General features: G+C 44.7%; 1 protein-coding gene across 3 annotated transcripts in view; it reads right to left on the minus strand.

Moving 5' to 3' along the window:
* The window catches only part of LOC139553748 (collagen alpha-1(XII) chain-like), an 84,107-nt gene that overhangs the window by 29,208 nt on the left and 34,487 nt on the right, over positions 1-20,412 (minus strand). For all 3 annotated transcript variants that reach the window (XM_071366380.1, XM_071366379.1, XM_071366381.1), the window contains 24 exons: positions 19,550-19,679; positions 18,803-18,948; positions 18,260-18,389; positions 17,917-18,053; positions 16,822-16,951; positions 13,632-13,771; positions 11,879-12,011; positions 11,741-11,764; positions 11,418-11,557; positions 8,612-8,741; positions 8,200-8,339; positions 7,785-7,914; positions 6,095-6,237; positions 4,348-4,477; positions 4,090-4,232; positions 3,763-3,892; positions 3,231-3,350; positions 2,195-2,341; positions 1,975-2,091; positions 1,205-1,357; positions 948-1,022; positions 697-836; positions 414-537; positions 76-219 (listed from right to left, as the gene is read on the minus strand). In XM_071366380.1, coding sequence (XP_071222481.1) covers positions 76-219; positions 414-537; positions 697-836; positions 948-1,022; positions 1,205-1,357; positions 1,975-2,091; positions 2,195-2,341; positions 3,231-3,350; positions 3,763-3,892; positions 4,090-4,232; positions 4,348-4,477; positions 6,095-6,237; positions 7,785-7,914; positions 8,200-8,339; positions 8,612-8,741; positions 11,418-11,557; positions 11,741-11,764; positions 11,879-12,011; positions 13,632-13,771; positions 16,822-16,951; positions 17,917-18,053; positions 18,260-18,389; positions 18,803-18,948; positions 19,550-19,679 — 3,076 coding nt within the window. The remainder of the gene's footprint in view (positions 1-75; positions 220-413; positions 538-696; positions 837-947; positions 1,023-1,204; positions 1,358-1,974; positions 2,092-2,194; positions 2,342-3,230; positions 3,351-3,762; positions 3,893-4,089; positions 4,233-4,347; positions 4,478-6,094; positions 6,238-7,784; positions 7,915-8,199; positions 8,340-8,611; positions 8,742-11,417; positions 11,558-11,740; positions 11,765-11,878; positions 12,012-13,631; positions 13,772-16,821; positions 16,952-17,916; positions 18,054-18,259; positions 18,390-18,802; positions 18,949-19,549; positions 19,680-20,412) is intronic.

A 20,412-nucleotide genomic window follows, 5' to 3' on the forward strand; every position in this document is an offset into this window, starting at 1 on the left:
ATGTTGACTAAATCTGGACTGAAAATATCCTTTTACTGACTTCTGTAAGGACAAATCCAAATGTTGAACACTTACCAGAGTGTATCAGGTTGGAGGCACTCTTCTGGACCTCGTCTTGGGAGCGACCATCGGTGACGACCACCAGAACCTTAGGCACGTACTTCCTCATGCCGTTGTCTGAGGTGAACACCTTCTCACCAACGTGCTTCAGAGCAGCACCTGTACACAGAGGGGTAAGACATCAATTTCCACCTTTAACTATAGACCCATTCAACTCCACCAGCAAGATGAAGACACTGTAATGACATTGGTGGTGAGTGAATGTTTGTAGAATCTTTAATTAACTCAACATTATGCAATTGGTGTTAACGATATCATCCAGTAAGATTGAGAGTAGCAGTCTGTGGGCGTACCTGTTTTGGTGTTTCCTCCCATGTAGCGGACAAGCTGCAGCGCAGCCAAGGTCCTTCCCTTGTCTTGGTAAGTGTTCAGTTTGAACTCTGTCTTGGCACTGTCACTGAACTGCACAAAAGACACCTGTTTCCAGAAGACAAAAGAGGGAGTGAGAGGGAGCGAGAGCGAGAGAATAATAAAGCATTGACATGAAGAATACACGCTGAAAGAGGAAAAGAGAAGAGAATATGCTGTAAACATCAAAGAGCTGACGCTCAGAGGATAGCCTGAATGGCTACGTACCTGCATGCCGCCAGGGTGGATGACGTCGAAGGCTCCGATCATGCTGAACACAAACTGGATCACTTTGCTGAAGCTCTCGTCTCCGATACTCCAGGAGCCGTCAATCAGGAACACCAGGTCAGCCTTGGCCCCTCTGCACACTGTGGTGCACATAGAGCAAGTCAATGTCAGGTAGGACATGTATGAAGAGTTTCTTCTCTGTGTTAGCTTCACTTCTCTTCACAGCATGCTGACTTCAAGCCTTTCCTTACCGTCCATAGCAGGGGGGATGGTGGGGGGTGGAGGTGGAGTGGGGGGCTCAGTTGGGGTCTCTGTGGGCTTAATCACTGTAACAAAGACCAGAACATAAACAGTCAAACCGTTTGGACTTCACTAGCATGCCCTGTTAGTCCCCTGCAAAGACCCTGAGGTGTTTTCTTATACCCGGAGTGTGGTGGGAGGTATACATGTGTGTAAACACAATGAAATGTTACATGTTACAGGTCTGATGGTTAGTGGAGTTTCTTACGGGTCCTCTCCTTGACGCTGACTCCAGGACCCTCCAGGTTGGGGGTCTGTGTGTACACTGTGGCGTTGTAGAGGGCGTCAGGGGTCAGGCCGTCCCAACAGTAGTGGCTCTCAGACCCAGTGATGGTGGTCTCCTGACCTCCCCTGTTAGAGGCTGTAGGAGGAAAGAGTAACACACATTGGTAGTGGATCAGGTGATTTATCCCCATACACTTTAAACGTATACCCCATTTATCCCCAAGCACTTTGAGCAACTGGAAATCACACCTGGTAAAAGCGTTATATAAATCTAATTCATTATCATTATTATGAATATTTTCAAAGAGAGGGGAAGGAGAGGGGTTAAAGCCAGCCAGTGATAGTGCTTGGACTGAGGTAGCAGTGGGCTTATACAGTGTTTTGTTTTATTCAACATGCCCTTTCAAACAAACATGAATTAACTTAATGTGGCAAAGTGCAGTGCTTCCATCTATAATGGCTACCATACTGTAAACAGACTTAAATATTGCAACATTTTTTCCCATATTTTTTTTCTCTTACAGTCCTCCAGCGTCAGAGAATTAATAGGAGACAGATGGATCAGTGGGCATGAATAAAATACAATTATATAACATATTTAGACATTCGAACAAAGACACCTTTGTGATAGGGTGGCAACTTTGTCTACATATCTGATCGACAGTAAACATTCTCAAATCAATATAGAAACAGTTCTCCCCCACAGGTATCAAGGTTATATGGAATGGGCTCCCAGCCAGGTACAGCACTTACGGTCGAATGGATTGAGTTTGAGTCTGTAGGAAGTGGCAGCCCTGTGGGGGGTCCATCTCATGCAGAAGGTGTCATAACCAATGTTGTAGGTGGTCAGGTCAGTGATGTTCAGGTACACTGTGAAAGACAGGAACAGTCAACCAATCAATCAAACAATAATTTGATCAACCAAACAACTAATGAGTCAAGCAACCAATCAAACAACCAATAAATGACTTACATGTGGTTCCTTGTCCAATGAGAGGTCCGCTGAGGCCAGCGTCGTACTGGGCCAACACCTTGAGGTCGTAGGTGGTTCCAGGCTGCAGGTTGTGCAGCTGGTAGCTGGTCACATCTCCAACAAACGTCTCCATGGTCTGATCAGTACCTGCAGGCACAGACAGGGACACTCCAGGTCAATAACAGTAGGCACAGACAGGGACACTCCAGGTCAATAACAGCAGGCACAGACAGGGACACTCCAGGTCAATAACAGTAGGCACAGACAGGGACACTCCAGGTCAATAACAGCAGACACAGACAGGGACATTCCAGGTCAATAACAGCAGGCACAGACAGGGACACTCCAGGTCAATAACAGCAGGCACAGACAGGGACACTCCAGGTCAATAACAGTAGGCACAGACAGGGACACTCCAGGTCAATAACAGCAGACACAGACAGGGACACTCCAGGTCAATAACAGCAGGCACAGACAGGGACACTCCAGGTCAATAACAGTAGGCACAGACAGGGACACTCCAGGTCAATAACAGCAGGCACAGACAGGGACACTCCAGGTCAATAACAGTAGGCACAGACAGGGATAATCCAGGTCAATAACAGCAGGCACAGACAGGGATAATCCAGGTCAATAACAGCAGACACAGACAGGGACACTCCAGGTCAATAACAGCAGACACAGACAGGGACACTCCAGGTCAATAACAGCAGGCACAGACAGGGACACTCCAGGTCAATAACAGCAGACACAGACAAGGACACTCCAGGTCAATAACAGTAGGCACAGACAGGGACACTCCAGGTCAATAACAGTAGGCACAGACAGGGAAACTCCAGGTCAATAACAAGCAGACACAGACAGGGACAATACAGATCAATAACAGGAGGCATAGACAGGGACACTCCAGGTCAATAACAATCACATCTGTGACTTTCTTCTATAGCTGGATATGTATATTAAGTAAGCCAAGTGAATCTTCTTTCACAGCTGAATATAATAGTATATTAGAAGAGTAAAATAGTAGCTATCTGACCTTCAGGTGAGTAGACCAGTTTGTAGCCCACCACTCTGGAGGGTGCTGCGTCCCAGGACACCCTGAAGCGAGTGTACCACTCATCTGACACTCTCAGATTCTGAGGTCCTAGCATGCCAACTGTGGGGAAGAAAATACAGACCGTCAAAACATATTAAAAACATATTACAACATTTTTAACATTAATATCACAGCCATGCAGTCCCAAGCTATGACTTTGCTTTGATGTGGTGTAATTTGTTAGAGGAAATGAGACTGGGTATTGGGCAGCTCTAGTGTGAGATCTAACATTGGAGGGCAGCCAGTTCAAAAGTTTCTGGTATTCACAGGCAGACTGAACTGAAGCCATGTTTCTGACATCCAGGATAATAATCACTGGCTGAGTTTATAAAACTCCTGTACTGTGAATGTGTCTGTGTGTGACTGTAACTTACAGTATGTGTCTGCGAGCAACTGTGTTTGTGGAGAACCGTGTGCGTCTGTTTGTCTATCATGTTGAATAGTGGACCAAGCATAGAATGTGCTAGCGTACCTGTATGCCCGTCTCCATCCAGATCTCCCCCTGGTCCGTCAGGGTAGATGGCCTGCACGTTGATCTTATAGGGAGTGTCTGCATCCAGGTTGGGCAGGATGACGCTATTTCTGTTCCCAGGAACCATGGTCTACAGGACACACAGGCAAAACATTGTATTACTGTTCATTAATACTATTCAACAGGTACTTCAAACAGAGGAGAAATAAGGATCCTGACAACCTCCCCACACTGCGCCTTGGGCCACACTCTAATTCATGCTGTAGACTCATCAAGATGGTGTTTGATGAGGTTATCATCAGAAATAGCAGCAATATAGGTGCTTACGTGCTCCTCGATGGGGTCTCCAGTGGTGGGGGCGTAGGTAATCTTATACTGCTGCACAGGTCCCTCAGCATGTTCCCATGCCACGGTCAGAGAGCTGGTAGTGGCATCATAAACACGCATGTTCCTAGGGCCACTGCGGGGAACTGGGACGGGGATAATAAAGAAGTTAGCACAATATCAAGCATATACTTGGATGTGGATAAACATGTAAAGGCAATAGGATCTTATATATGATAGATAGTATATACTGGATCTTACGTGTTGTGCCCTTGTCTTCAGCCGGTGGTCCTTCTCCGTTGGCATAGATGGCGACCACTCCCACGTTGTAAGGCGTGTCCGGGACCAGCTGCTCCAGCAGGGTGGTGGTGGAGGTCCCAGGAACCAGGATCTGACCAGAGGGGATAGAGACACAGAGGTCAGCACTGAAGGACCAATCACAGTCTCCAGCATGCATTACAGTGGGTTGGATTCAATCAAACTACAACTCTCGCACCCACACGTTTGATTCTCAAAACTAGAGAAATTATGATGAAGACAAGCATTAATAGTAATAACAAGGATAGCTGTAACTATCAACATTATTCTACATCAATTAAGCTAGCCTACACTGACACATCCAGATGGGGGAGAAGAGTCCTGTCTGAAAAGTGTATCAGCTGTAGGGGGAAAACAGCAATCATGCTGTAATGCTGTTTGACCCACGGCCCTGGCAGCTCTGACACTCACTATGACCCCCCAGTCTGACAACCTGACAGCGGTTTCAGTGTGACACCTCTATCAACTCGTTCTCACCTCACCTCACTCAACAACCACTTGTATTGATACTTCTCAGTGCTCAGTGAATGGGGGAACACAAGTATGAATTTTATGTCAATGATGTATGGCCCCTCCAGACAGTCAGGGCAATAACACACTGAGTAACTAACGTAATGTGTTGACAGTTGCTTACAGCAGCCTGGCTCCTCTGCTCTGTCCTCACTGGCTGGTGCTCATCTCTGTGTGTCTGTGTTCTCCCATACCAGACCCCACTTCTCTGTCTCTTGATAACATTATCAAAGGTTATCAGCCTCTACCCTGATCTTCTCATCTACCTGCCTTGTCCTAGTATCACATACAGTACAAAATATACAGGAGTCCACCCACCTGGTATTTGGTTTCCCTCTCTCCCTTTGACCCCAAACACAATTGTGTTGTGTTCAATGTGTGTATCTCTATCTCTGTGTCTCTGATGGGACTGTTTTTGACAAATGTCATCGAACCCTTACGTCGGTCATCGCTTTGGAGGGATTAATAGCAAAATGTTCTTCTCGAGGAGTAAACCCAATATGACAAGGCTGCTTTCCTAATCTAGTAGTGCATACACCTAACCTCCCTGTGTTAAATGTGATGGCGCATCGTGACACTGGCCACATGGCTGCTGACGTGGAAAGCTGGCCCTGGCACTGGAAAAGCCCAGCCCAAGTCCATCATAATATTCCCCCAGAAACACAATGTTGTGGCTTTATAAGAACAAAGAGAGTACTTCTAGCTATCAATAAAATGGAACAGCATCACTCTTTAAAGACCTGTTAAGTCAAAACAGGGTCTCAGTGTCTCAATGCTTCTCACAGATGTGGCTGTTTGTGCAATGTCAAGTAGCAGTTTATGAGTTGTTTGTGACATCCTTTATAACTCCAGATGTGGGCACCGTCAAGCCAGATAAGGAGGGGAAAAAGCCCAGACAGCTTCCTGTTTTAATTAATGAACATGAAAATGTGGCCTTAAACCAGTAATAGACTGTTAAATAAGAACCCCCACCAGAAAGACAGTCGATGTGGAGCACAAACAGGTTGATGTTGTTCTGTTCCTTCACAAAGAGCTGTAGTGATGGAAATCTGTAAATGGACCGAAGCGTTCCACTCGGCCACCCCTGCACACACCCCAAGTCACTGGACATTAACATTTGACCTCTGACCTGGGGCGGGGTTAATCAGAGACCCTATGGGTCTCCCTGGTGGTGACTCACCGACTCTGAGGGCTTGGTGCCGCTCAGGGGGGCGTAGACAACCCTGTACTGCACGACCTTGCCTGAGGCGGGATCCCAGCGCACATTCAGGGTGTTGGTGGTGGGGCCAAAGACCTGGATGTTCCTCACGGGGGTACGCTCCACTGTGGAGAGAGAGAAAGAGAGAGGGGGATGGAGGGAGGAGGAGAGAGAGAAAGAAAGGGAGAGATGGGGAAAGAAGAGAGTGGGGGTGAGTGGGAAGAGAACAGCAGCTGAAAAAATGTATTAGAGAGTCCAACTAAATTATTGGTGGCTGAATCAGACACTAGGGAATGTTCACCTTGAAGCCATCCAAGCGTTCACTGGGTCTATGTACAATACATACTAGTTGACTAGTATGATGTTTCCAGTCTTTGTACCACTCAGCATTGTACACTCATAAAGACAGAGTGGGAAGTACATGGGGAGCTTCTTTTCTTAGAGACCAGAAGTATTGGCCAGAAATAAGTAACAAAAGTCCTGGGCTTCACCCTGAAAGCACAGCATCAATGGATAGTCCACATCAATATCAATATTTTTTTTATCACAAATTGATAAAAGATGACTAAAGCCCAATTTAGATTTGATTAGCATCATTTGTCAGACTGCCTGAAGAAATATAGATTCCATTGAAATTGAAGAAGCAAGATGTAGAGTCCTATAATTCTGACAGAGATCAAAAGCTTGAAAGCTATCATTGATCGGTGTCCCTGGGGGTACATTCTGATGGATTTAATACAGGACAGATGAACCTAACAACAGGATAGACAGAAGACCATTAGGCTATGGCTTTGGTACCAGTAACAGTAATGACATAAAGTGACTTTTGATAAATATAGCCAGTCTAGAGAAGGCTGATGAATGGAAAGTGAAAAAATACTCTCAATTCATTCTCTTCCCTCCTCTAGTTTTTTCCATGGGAGGAGCAAATTACTCACGTCATGCTATCCCCCCAGCCGTGCTACCACAACCACTACCAGTCATTACACCCCATAAACGGACCCCATTACCTTAAGGCTGGAGACATCACTAGTGTTGCCAACACAGAGGAATTCCTTCCTGTGCAATCAGCCCACTAAAGACTGAGTCATACTGAGTGGAGAAATATAATTGTGGAAGAAACTGGAAGAGGGATGGCCTGTTCAAAATGGATGGTAACCAGCTAATAAACTAAATATAGTGTCTACAGTGAATCATACTATCTAGCATGGCATTGGACATTTTAGCTGTAAACAGATGACAACCAAAAACATGTTAGATCTTTTTGGCATTGCCCCCAGAAATAAAAGGGGTTCGCTTAATTTAGTAGGAAAATTCCGCTACAATAAAACTGGGACATATTTTGGGCTCATTACAAGAGTTTACTGGCATAAGGAGTAAGCAAGCCAATACACTAGACCAGAGAGTGCATGCTCTACAGAAATGCCAGGTCTCAAAGAATGACCAAACAAAAACCCAACTCATTATCATATATTGTAGCCTTAGCACACTGCACAATCTTCTGCTCAGGAAATGCTGTACCAAGACTGGTAGAAATAGAACTATTTTAGATTGTACACAGGCTCCTTCATTAAATTGACCATGGTACGTCATGAGAAAAGGGTTGTTGAGGCAGGTCATCTATACTAGATAACGTGAACCATCCTAACAGTAAACCTGTACATGGACTCACGTGTCTTGCCGTTCTCAGACATGCGTTTGCCCTCTCCAGGGGGGTAGAGAGGGACCACAGTGACGGTGTAGAGGGTGTCAGACATCAGGTTCTTCAGCACAGTGTTGGTGGTGCTACCAGACACCTGGGCCTGTAGATACAACCACACAACAGGACTGAGTCACAAAGCTACACAGAAGTGATCTGTCTATATGAAATTTGGAAAAACGTCATAAAACACGATTAAAAAGAGAGAGAAAAGGTCTGGTAAAGGAGTAGTATTTTGCAAGTATGTTTGACTGTCTGAGTGAATCTGTGAAGTATCAGTGTATTGGTGTTTGTATTCTTTCAGCATTAGATAATGGATGTGATAATGAAAGAGTATGCATGCCATAGTGAGATTCGGTAGTGATTGGTTAGAGGTGGCCCAGCCTACCACTTCCTCAGCTCCTCCAGCGGTGGGCACATAGTAGATCTTGTACTGGCGCACATTGCCCTCGGCGGCCTCCCATTGGACGTTCAGGGTGCTGGTGGTAGGGTCAGTGACCTGGAGGCTCCGCACTCCACCCAGAGGCTCTGGAGAGAGAGAAGAAAGGAGGTTTTAGGATTCATACTATGTTAAATGACAACAATGAGCTACAGATGTTAAAATGTAAGTAGAGGTACAGAAGTGGCAAGTGGTAGGCGTAAAATCAATGTTTTACAAACACAGTATTTAGGGCATCTTTAACATCAGCATCTAGGTTACAAATGTAACCCCGGTTCCCTGGTGAAGCTGAGAAGACAAAAGGGAACATGATGTAATCATGAAGGCCTTAGCGAGGCCCCAGTTACAGTAGGTCACTCACTGGTTTTTCCGTTGCCAGAGATGTCCTTGCTCTCCCCGTTGCTGTAGATGGCTGACACGGTGATGGAGTAGGGAGTGTCGGGGGTCAGCCTGGGAAGCAGCACCGTGTTCTTCTTCCCTCCAATCTGCGTCTGTTGGGGAATGAAGACAGATTGAAATGACTGGGAGAGAAGACGGAAGGACCCTCACTTTGCTCACCTGGTCCATGATCACACTCAAGGCCTAAGGGTCGACTCATTTCGCAATTATTGGATCAACTCTAAATTCTTGTAATATTCCCTTCAGATTACAAATGCGTCAAATAGTCCATTCAATGTGGCCTCAGAAGAGATGACATAGGAAAAACAGTTGAATTATCTTATTGGATGTGGATGTCTCTGATTCCAGCTTCTCTCCCTTGACAGTGTATGTCAGTGTCAGAGACTTGATGGAAAGAATGCAGGTTGAGAAATACCAGACTGTAAAAAAAATTGTCAGAGGATGCATCGAGCATTTTTGCACTTTGCTATTGTAGTGAGCAAGATCTAAGGTAAAGCTGTACTCTAATGGCCCTAACAGTGGGATGGGTTGTTTAAAGAGGTATGATTGATGAATTTACTGCATTGTTTCTGATCAAGGAGCTGCTGTATTAAAAGGAACGATGTTGGGTTGCATCGCCTCACAGAGACGGCTGACTGAGTAAACCCTGTGTGTGTGTGCGTGTGCGTGCGTGCGTGCGTGTGTGAGTTTTCTAGTTTTTTTCTTGTACTCCACAGAGTAAGTTAACCACTGACAGCATGCCTGGTGAAAACTTATCATCAGTGTCTCCCATTTCCTACGCAGACTTTTTGTCACAAATGAATCAAAGCGGAGCCTCTTGAGCTCTCCATACTTGTTGAAGATCTGTCAATGAACCAAAAACACTTGGCTAAGCTTGGCTCATTAGCTTCCAGCTTTCCAACAATGCCTCAATGTTTAGCGTGTGATATCATCACAGCAACCGAGGGACGGACGGCCACTGAACAGAACTGGGTTCTGTCCTCTAATTAAAAAAGGGAAAACATTTCATCCATTCTGCATGGGAATGGAAACTCTGAATGGACAAATAACTGACATAGCGCTAGCTACCCTTGACTCCAATATGGTAGGCCTATCACTTCACAGACAAGACTGATGAGAGAGTGAAATTCTCTAACTGCTTCCTTCCATTTACTGGATCTCTCTCTGTGTGCCTCCACATCATGCAAACTCTAAGCGCCTAAACATCTGGCCTGAGGAGAAAAGCCTTTCTGTCTAAACTACTATCCAGCTCTATAGAGTGGAGCAGCAGCGATGCCAGACAACTTGAAGGACCCTGTAAACACTGTCTGCAGTCAACGATCCCCTTGGTACCACACTCCCTGTCCTGTTACATTAACACACACACATACACCCTCAACCCTGCTGGGCCGACATTCCATCTCTGCCCCCCCTTCTCCTCCACCTCTCCACACTGATAACCCCACTCCCCTGGAGCTCTGGTCAAGGTTCCTGACCACCACGTGTTTCTAAAATGCATCAAAGCTGGGACCGAGAGACTGAAAAACATATTCTATATCAAGGCCATCAGACTGTTAAATAGCCATCACTAGTTGGCCTCCACTCAGTATCTTGCCCTGAATTTACAGTAGTCACTGTCACTAACCGGCTACCACCCGGTTACTCAACCCTGCACCGTCGAGGCTGCTGCCCTATGTACATAGACATGCAACACTGGTCACATGAATAATGTTTACATACTGTTTTACTAATTTCATATGTATACTGTATTCTAGTCAAGGTCATCCTTTTCAACTATTGCTGTACATATACTATTCTATCCTACGTATTCTTCAGATATACTACATATTCTATCCACATACTGTCCATAATGTCTATACATCCCATCACATATATATATACACTCCGGACTCCGACATTGCTCGCCTTATATATATTTTTTACATTCTTGCATTGTAATTTCAGAAAATGTCCATACTATATCTGGTGCTAATAGTGGAATGATAGTGTTTCACAGTATTCCTTACCCGCCAGTGTTGTGATTGGCTGTGATATTCATCTATCTATTGTCAAACTGGGAAACTCCGACTTTGTGGCTGTGTTATCTAGTGAAAATCGCGCTGTCATTTCCTGGTTGGTGAAATTCTACATTGTTCACTCAATTTCAGTTTATGTGCGAAAACAAGCACTGAATAGTGTAGGAAATCATTGTACCATCTAAATCACTGTGAAATATATTTTCAATAACAAAAAATATAGTTTTTACAGCTGTTTGAAAATGGTGGACCAAAACAAAGGTCCACAAGCTTCAAACAGAGGTTTTGGTCCACCAGCTTCAAATAGCTGTAAAAAAAAAAATTGTTATTGAAAATATATTTCACAGCAATTTAGATGGTACAATAATTCCCTACACTATTCATTCAGTGCTTGTTTACGCACATAAACTGAAATATCACAGCCAATCACAACACAGCGGTTAAGTAATACTGTAAAAAATGATCCTTCCACTATTAGCGGTAGATATATTATGGACATTTTCAGAAATTATAATGCAAAAATTGCTGTGTGTTATAGCTTTAAATTGTGTCATCTGAACATTCTGGTGGGAGCTATTATCTTCCCATCACACAAACAAAGTGCCTCTGTGTCATGCTACAAGGTCTCCCTTCCTTATCCTTTCATCATCCAGAGGATGGTTAGGATTAAACGCTGATGTTAGCACTATGAACAGCTTGGAATTGTGATGCCCTAAGCTGACTCGTGTGGCTACTGGCTGGTCCTGGTTTTACCGACTGGGTCTTGCCCCCGGCGGTGGGGACGTATGTGATCTTGTAGTTCTGGACACGACCAGGGGCGTGGTCCCACTTGACGGTCAGAGTGATGGTCGTGGCATTGAACACCTGCAGGTTCTGAGGAGGCCCTGTGGGGGCTGGGCACGAACACAACATCATAAACAACAACATAAACTCTGACGTAAACACACATCCAATCAACACAGATCACCTAACTTCTGGATGGTGACACTTTGATAAAAATACATGTATTTGATTCAAATGAATTCTCTCTATGAGTGCTGTATGGATTTATGTTTGATTACAACAAATAAACTTACCAGGGGTGAAAATAACCTTGGACACTGCAGAGGGAAACAGAAATATAAAGAGTTATTGTTAGTAAATCTGATCTGCATGGGCAGCTCCTAATATGTATTTATTGTAATGCATTAGATTAGATAATTAACTTATCTTACATGTTCTCTGGCTGCCCAGCAGGTCCTCACTCTCAGACTCGTCAGGGTATATGGCGGTGATGGACACGTCGTACATAGTGTCTGGTTGCAGCTTTTCCAACACGTTACTGGTCTCATCACTGTTCAGGATGGACTGGGAGACACAACACAAAAGGGCTTATAGACTGGGAGACACAACACAACAGAGCTTATAGACTGGGAGACACAACACAACAGGGCTTATAGACTGGGAGACACAACACAACAGGGCTTATAGACTGGGAGACACAACACAACAGGGCTTATAGACTGGGAGACACAACAGGGCTTATAGACTGGGAGACACAACAGGGCTTATAGACTGGGAGACACAACACAACAGGGCTTATAGACTGGGAGACACAACACAACAGAGCTAATAGACTGGGAGACACAACAGGGCTTATAGACTGGGAGACACAACAGGGCTTATAGACTGGGAGACACAACACAACAGGGCTTATAGACTGGGAGACACAACACAACAGAGCTAATAGACTGGGAGACACATCAGGGCTTATAGACTGGAAGACACAACACAACAGGGCGTATAGACTGGGAGACACAACAGGGCTTATAGACTGGGAGACACAACAGGGCTTATAGACTGGGAGACACAACAGGGCTTATAGACTGGGAGACACAACACAACAGGGCTTATAGACTGGGAGACACAACACAACAGGGCTTATAGACTGGGAGACACAACAGGTCTTATGGACTGGGAGAAACAACACAACAGGGCTTATAGACTGGGAGACACAACACAACAGGGCTTATAGACTGGGAGACACAACACAACAGGGCTTATAGACTGGGAGACACAACACAACAGAGCTTATAGACTGGGAGACACAACACAACAGGGATTATAGACTGGGAGACACAACAGGGCTTATAGACTGGGAGACACAACACAACATAGCTTATAGACTGGGAGACACAACAGGGCTTATAGACTGGGAGACACAACAGGGCTTATAGCCCTATAGACCGGGAGACACAACACAACAGGGCTTATAGACTGGGAGACACAACAGGGCTTGTAGATTGGGAGACACAACACAACAGGGCTTATAGACTGGGAGACACAACAGGGAGTATAGACTGGGAGACACAACAGGGCTTATGGACTGGGAGACACAACAGGGCTTATGGACTGGGAGACACAGCACAACAGGGCTTATAGACTGGGAGACACAGCACAACAGGGCTTATGGACTGGGAGACACAACACAACAGGGCTTATAGACTGGGAGACACAACAGGTCTTATGGACTGGGAGAAACAACACAACAGGGCTTATAGACTGGGAGACACAGCACAACAGGGCTTATAGACTGGGAGACACAGCACAAAAGGGCTTATAGACTGGGAGACACAACACAACAGGGCTTATAAACTGGGAGACACAACACAACAGGGCTTATAGACTGGGAGAACCAACAGGGCTTATGGACTGGGAGACACAACACAACAGGGCTTATAGACTGGGAGACACGACACAACAGGGCTTATATACTGAGAGACCCAGCACAACAGGGCTTATAGACTGGTAGACACAAAACAACAGGGCTTATAGAATATATGTCGGCAATGCTTCCTAATCACAACTTTATTGAGAATACCAAGAATAATCAAATTCTGTACATTATACCAATATTCTGTACATAGTCAATCAAAATCTAATGTCACGATTTTGTATAAGTGCAAACCACCTGGATGGTTGTCTTACATATTGAAAGTTGGTGTCTCCTTTCTTAGTCCAGCCGATACGATAGAGGGCCACGTCATGAGCCCCATGGTCCCAGTCGGCTCTGAAGCTGGTCTGGGTCACCTCAGAGAAACGCAGGTTCTTAGGAGCAGGAACAACATCTACACAGAAGAAAGGAAAAATTAAATGGGAGAGATTGCCATGCCATTACCATACCCTATAACTAGGGCATCACTACACCCTATAACTATGGCATCTCTGTACTCCTGAGTGGCGCAGCAGTGCTTGAGGCGTCACTACAGACCCGGGTTCGATCCCAGGCTGTTTCACAGCTGGCCGTGACCAGGAGACCCATGAAGCGGCGTACAATTGGCCCAGTGTTGTCCGGGTTAGGGGAGGGTTTGGCCGGCCGGGATTTCCTTGTACCATCGCGCTCTAGAGACTCCTTGTGGTGGGCCGAGCGCCTGCAAGCTGATTTCAGCCGCCAGCTGGACGGTGTTTCCTCCGACACACAGCAGTGTGTCAAGAAGCAGTGCGGCTTAACAGGGTCGTGTTTCGGAGGACGCATGGCTCTTTACCTTTGCCTCTCCAGAGTCCATAGGGGAGTTGCAGCAATGGGACAAGACTGTAACTACCAATCAGATATTACGAAATTGGGGAGAAAAAGGGGTAATTTAAAAAAATATATAATTTAAATACTATGACATCCCTATAACTATGACATTACTATACCCTATAACTATTTATTTATTTTATTTTTATTTCACCTTTATTTAACCAGGTAGGCCAGTTGAGAACAAGTTCTCATTTACAACTGAGATCTGGCCAAGATAAAGCATCTTGTGCAACAAAAACAACAACACAGAGTTACACATAAACGAACATACAGTCAATAACACAAAAGAAAAATAGATATGGGGATGAGGTAGTACAGTGTGTGCAAATGTAGAAGAGTAGGGAGGTAGGCAATAAATAGGCCATAGAGGCGAAAATAATTACAATTTAGCATTAATACCAGAGAGATATATGTGCAGATGATGATGTGCAAGTAGAGATATACTGGGGAGCAAAAGAGCAAGAGGGTAAGTAATAATATGGGGATATGGTAGTCGGGTGTGCTATTTACAGATTGGCTGTGTACAGGTACAGTGATCGGTAAGCTGCTCTGACAGCTGATGCTTAAAGTTAGAGAGGGAGATATAAAACTCCAGATTTTTGCTATTCGTTCCAGTCATTGGCAGCAGAGAACTGGAAGGAAAGGCGGCCAAAGAAGTGTTGGCTTTGGGGATGACCAGTGCAATATACCTGCTGGAGCGCGTGCTACGGGTGGGTGCTGCTATGGTGAGATAAGGCGGGGCTTTACCTAGCAAAGACTTATAGATGACCTGGAGCCAGCAGGTTTGGCGATGGATATGAAGTGAGGGCCAGCCAACAAGAGCATAGAGGTCGCAGTGGTGGGTAGTATATGGGGTTTTGGATGGATGGCACTGTGATAGACTACATCCAGTTTGATAAGTAGAGTGTTGGGGGCTATTTTGTAAATGACATCGCCGAAGTCAAGGATCGGCAGGATAGTCCGTTTTACGAGGATATGTTTGGCGGCATGAGTGAAGGATGCTTTGTTGCGAAATAGGAAGCCGATTCTAGATTTCATTTTGTATTAGAGATGTTTAATATGAGTCTGGAAGGAGAGTTTACAGTCTAGCCAGACACCTAGGTATTTGTAGTTGTCTACATATTCTAGGTCAGAACCGTCCAGAGTAGTGATGCTAGTCGGGCGGGAGGGTGCGGGCAGCAATCGGTTGAAGAGCATGCACTTAGTTTTACTAGCATTTAAAAGCAGTTGAAGGCCACGGAAGGAGTGCTGTATGGCGTTGAAGCTCATTTGGAGGTTTGTTAGCACAGTGTCCAAAGAAGGGCCAGATGTATACAGAATGGTGTCGTCTGCGTAGATGTGGATCAGAGAATCACCAGCAGCAAGAGCGACATCATTGATATATACAGAGAAAAGAGTCGGCCCGAGAATTAAGCCCTGTGGCACCCCCATAGAGACTGCCAGAGGTCCGTACAACAGGCCCTCCGATTTGACACACTGAACTCTATCTGAGAAGTAGTTGGTGAACCAGGCGAGGCAGTCATTTGAGAAGCCAAGGCTATTGAGTCTGCCGATAAGAATGTGGTGATTGACAGAGTCGAAAGCCTTGGCCAGGTCGTTGAAGACGGCTGCACAGTACTGTCTTCATCGATGGCGGTTATGATATCGTTTAGGACCTTGAGCGTGGCTGAGGTACACCCATGACCAGCTTGGAAACCAGATTGCATAATGGAGAAGGTACGGTGGGATTCTAAATGGTCGATGATCTGTTTATTAACTTGGATTTAGAATATTTTAGAAAGGCAGGGCAGGATGGATATAGGTATATAACAGTTTGGGTCTAGAGTGTCTCCCCCTTTGAAGAGGGGGATAACCCCTATAACTATGACATCACTATACCCTATAACATCACTATACCCTATAACTAGGACATCACTATACCCTATAACTAGGACATCACTATACCCTATAACTAGGACATCACTATACCCTATAACTAGGACATCACTATACCCTATAACTAGGACATCACTATACCCTGGACATCACTATACCCTATAACTAGGACATCACTATACCCTATAACTAGGACATCACTATACCCTATAACTAGGACATCACTATACCCCTATAACTAGGACATCACTATACCCTATAACTAGGACATCACTATACCCTATAACTATGACATCACTATACCCTATAACTAGGACATCACTATACCCTATAACTAGGACATCACTATACCCTATAACTAGGACATCACTATACCCTATAACTAGGACATCACTATACCCTATAACTAGGACATCACTATACCCTATAACTAGGACATCACTATACCCTATAACTATGACATCACTATACCCTATAACTAGGACATCACTATACCCTATAACTAGGACATCACTATACCCTATAACTACGACATTACTATACCCTATAAAAAAGACATCACTATACCCTATAACAAAAACATCACTATACCCTATAACAAAAACATCACTATACCCTATAACTAGGGCCCAAAGGTTTTTGGGGCCTATAGTACTGAGTAGGACTTCCATGGAGTGTAACCCCAGTGTGTTAACCCTCACATAGGCTGTGTGACTGTACCTGTGATGGCTGTGTTGAGCATGGGGTTTCCAGCTCCATCATTGTAGATGGGGGTTACAGCCAGGACATACTCAGTCTGAGAGATCAGGTTGTCCAGGGCCTTGGAGGTCACACCTCCCCCCACTTCAAGCTGCAGACCAAAACAACATCTCTGTTTACATCAAGCCCTACAGTCTGTCACATTATTCCAGTGTAAACCATGTTAAATAATTTACTTGTATTAACAACTGAATAACTATTGCATTATTTTGTAAATGGAGGGTTAGGGTTTGTCATGAGTAATTCTGTTTTCCTCATCATGGTCATGTTGAATGCCTTCCAAAATCATTTTCCGTTCTCATTGATGAGTTCCAAAGAATCTGTGAGAGAAACTGTGGGCGTCTTTGTATACATCTGACGAGACAGCATGTTATTTCCACTTCATGTGTAAATCCTTAGCACACGCAGAGGTGGAGACAAACAATCAAGTAAAAAAAAAAATATATATATATATATATATATATATGACAGTCAAGCACAAACATACTGCACTGGAAAAGTACCCCAAACATATTTCTAAATGCACAATAAACTTCTCTGTTTCTTTTCAGTACTCAGGAATCGCACGATCATGGCATTTGGTACAGGAGGTCATTCCTTCTCTGTCAGTGGTGTGATCCTTCCACCAGACTCCCGGTCCAGTGGGGTGATCCTTCCACCAGGCTCTTGGTCCAATGGTGTGATCTTTCCACCAGGCTCCCGCTCCAATGGTGTGATCCTTGCACCAGGCTCCCGGTCCAGTGGTGTGATCCTTCCACCAGGCTCCCGGTCAAATAGCACAGCCCCAGAGGTCCACTGCATACCCTTCTCACCAGCTGCCCTTCCCATTACGCTGTCTAATGTCATATCTCAAATGATGTGTAAATAATATCAATATCAATCTGCTAGCTGACATAAACAGAGAATGTGCTCAGCACAGGAGCTGGTGTCTGCTGTGACCAGTAGGAGAGGAAGCTAGGCATATGTTTCTGCCCCCAGAGGGAGTATGTAGAGTACAGAGTATTCCTTTCACTGCCGTCTGTATCCAACAGATGTATTGTGAATGTCGTATCTCACCTCTTTGGCCTCTCCCTCATCAGGCGTGTAGGTGATGATGTATTTGAGGACGGCACCTGGAGCAGCATCCCAGTTCATCTTCAGGGTGCTGTGGGTAACGTCTCTGACCCTCAGCTCTCCCGCAGGGGGCATGGGCACTACAGAGGGGACAGAGATACAGATCATGAGGCTCACCAAATTACATTATTACTTTAATCCCTTTCATTCCATAAACTAGGGAGTGAGGAGACTTGATTTACTCTATACGAGTTAGGATCTGTCGTGCCTTACCCTCCCTTAGGGCACTGAGCGCAAAACATTAATAACAACATTTGAAGGTAGAAGAGTACTGTTCTGTACGTACATGTGACTCCTTGCTCGGTCAGGGGGTCGCTGGCTGACTGTCCATGCAGGGCTAAGACAGACAGAGTGTAGGCCGTGTTGGGGATCAGCTGCACCAACTGGACATCAGTCGTGTCCCCTCCAACTCTCATCTGCAGGGGAGGACCATGACGGAACAAACATAGTTTACAAGGCTCACTGTCGTTCAGACAGGCAGTTTGGATGAACATGTTTCCACAGATTAAGGGTCTTAGGCAGTGTCAAGTGTCATATAACTTATCTAAGTGTTTGCCAATACTACAGATGATCTAATCCTCTTGATTTGACACCTCAGGAACTAATATCATGCCAGAGTAAGATAAAAAATGTAATAAATAATTCTGTGTTTTGTTGTCTCTGCATCCATAAAAGGAAAGTTATTCATCACTGCTCCTTGACATCTGCATGCTGTCAGGAGACATTGGCAGGGGACCGGTATATCCGGTCATTGGCAGCATCCGTGTATGTGTGTCAGTGCAACAGTTGGTCTGGCGTCTCTCTCTTTCTCTCTCAGTTGCCGTCTCACCTCTTTCTCCACGGAGGGCTCTGTGGCATTGATGGCTCTGTAGAGTAGCATGTAGTTCGTGGCACCCACTGCTTCCTCCCACTTCACCCTCATGGTGGTGGGACGCTCCTCATAGATGATCATCTTCCTCACTGCGCTGAGGGGCACTGGACATGGGAAGAGGGAGAGGGAAACACTTAGATTCTAAACACACACAATCCCATCCAAAAACAAAATGTTTGCAGTGAAATGTAGCCATGCAGATGTCATGTGCCTATTCAAGTAGTGAGAACTAAACAATGAGGTATTTTATAGGAGCTTTTATGGAGAAATAACTCATAAAGAAAATTGCTTCATAAAATCACGCTATTCTAGAGGACAAATAAAAGAATAGCGAAGAACAACATAAAAATAAACTCATTCTTGATGCACATAGTGGGCGCAGAATAACAGCATGGTTTGAGTTTGAAATGGTGTTTCCCCCTTTGATTACAATAATATCAGCCTTATATGGTATCATAAATAAGACAGTGTTGTTCTTTCTTTAACGTTGAAAACAGGGACCGCACAAGCACCACAGGAACATCCATACAGTCACAGTGGTGTGCTGAATGTAATGGAAGAAGACTTGTTTTACAGTCTCAAATACATCCATTGTTGATCCTATAGAGATTACGTGTGGGACATACAGGTATGTTAAAGGACAGTAATGGACAGGTACAGTATAGTGGATCAAAGAAGAACACAGAAAAACAGATTAGGACTCACAGGTGGTATCAGAGCCCTTCAGTGGGTCGCTGCTCTCCTCTCCGATGACAGAGTAGACGTTGACCAGATACTCAGTCAGTGGGTTCAGGTTAGGTAGGATGGCTGTGGTCACAGAGCCATCAACAAACATCTACAACCAGACAACAAGAGTAAACATGAACCAGGCGAATACAGTATGAGGTTGTAGAATGACTTGGGATGTCTATTTTAAGTAACCCCATTGACAAGCATGGAAAGGTTGGTTTCTGTTGGAGGACAAATAAGCCAAACAATACAACAAAGTACAGCTATCAGTGTTTCCTGTGTTGATGCTACTGGTTTTCATTGAACCAGAAATATGACCCGTTTCTGGAAGCTAGGCGTATGTTGCACGTCACTACTTTACAGGAGAGGCATTTGAACGTTTTTTTGTTTTTCAGAAATGCTTGCTGGAACATGTGAACTTTCATGTGCCTTAATAACAAATGTGTATGCCTTTTGTAAATACGAATGCAATTGTTAAATAACGAGCCTAGTTGGTTTAGCCACGGAAAATAGAGGAACCTTCCCACTAGCCATGCTTCTGTTTATAACATGAGCTGCTAAGTACTGTATGTGTGGATAATCCTGTCTACTGCAGCTTTTTTTGAAAGATATCATGAAGAACTGAATTTTTTTTGCAATTGTTCTCAACATTGCTGCCCTGAAGTTAATAGCGCTATTGCCAAAGCTCAGTGGGAAAACATTGTGTTGGAGTACTTTCGAGAGGATAATCGTGCAATGCTGACTCTCTCTGACTCTGAAAATGAATCAGACAATGAGGAAATCACTGATTTAGGTCAAAACCTTTTCATTGAACCAGACATTGTAGAGTCTTCTGATGA

Source organism: Salvelinus alpinus, chromosome 25, assembly GCF_045679555.1.
Source record: "Salvelinus alpinus chromosome 25, SLU_Salpinus.1, whole genome shotgun sequence".
Lineage (NCBI taxonomy): Eukaryota > Metazoa > Chordata > Actinopteri > Salmoniformes > Salmonidae > Salvelinus > Salvelinus alpinus.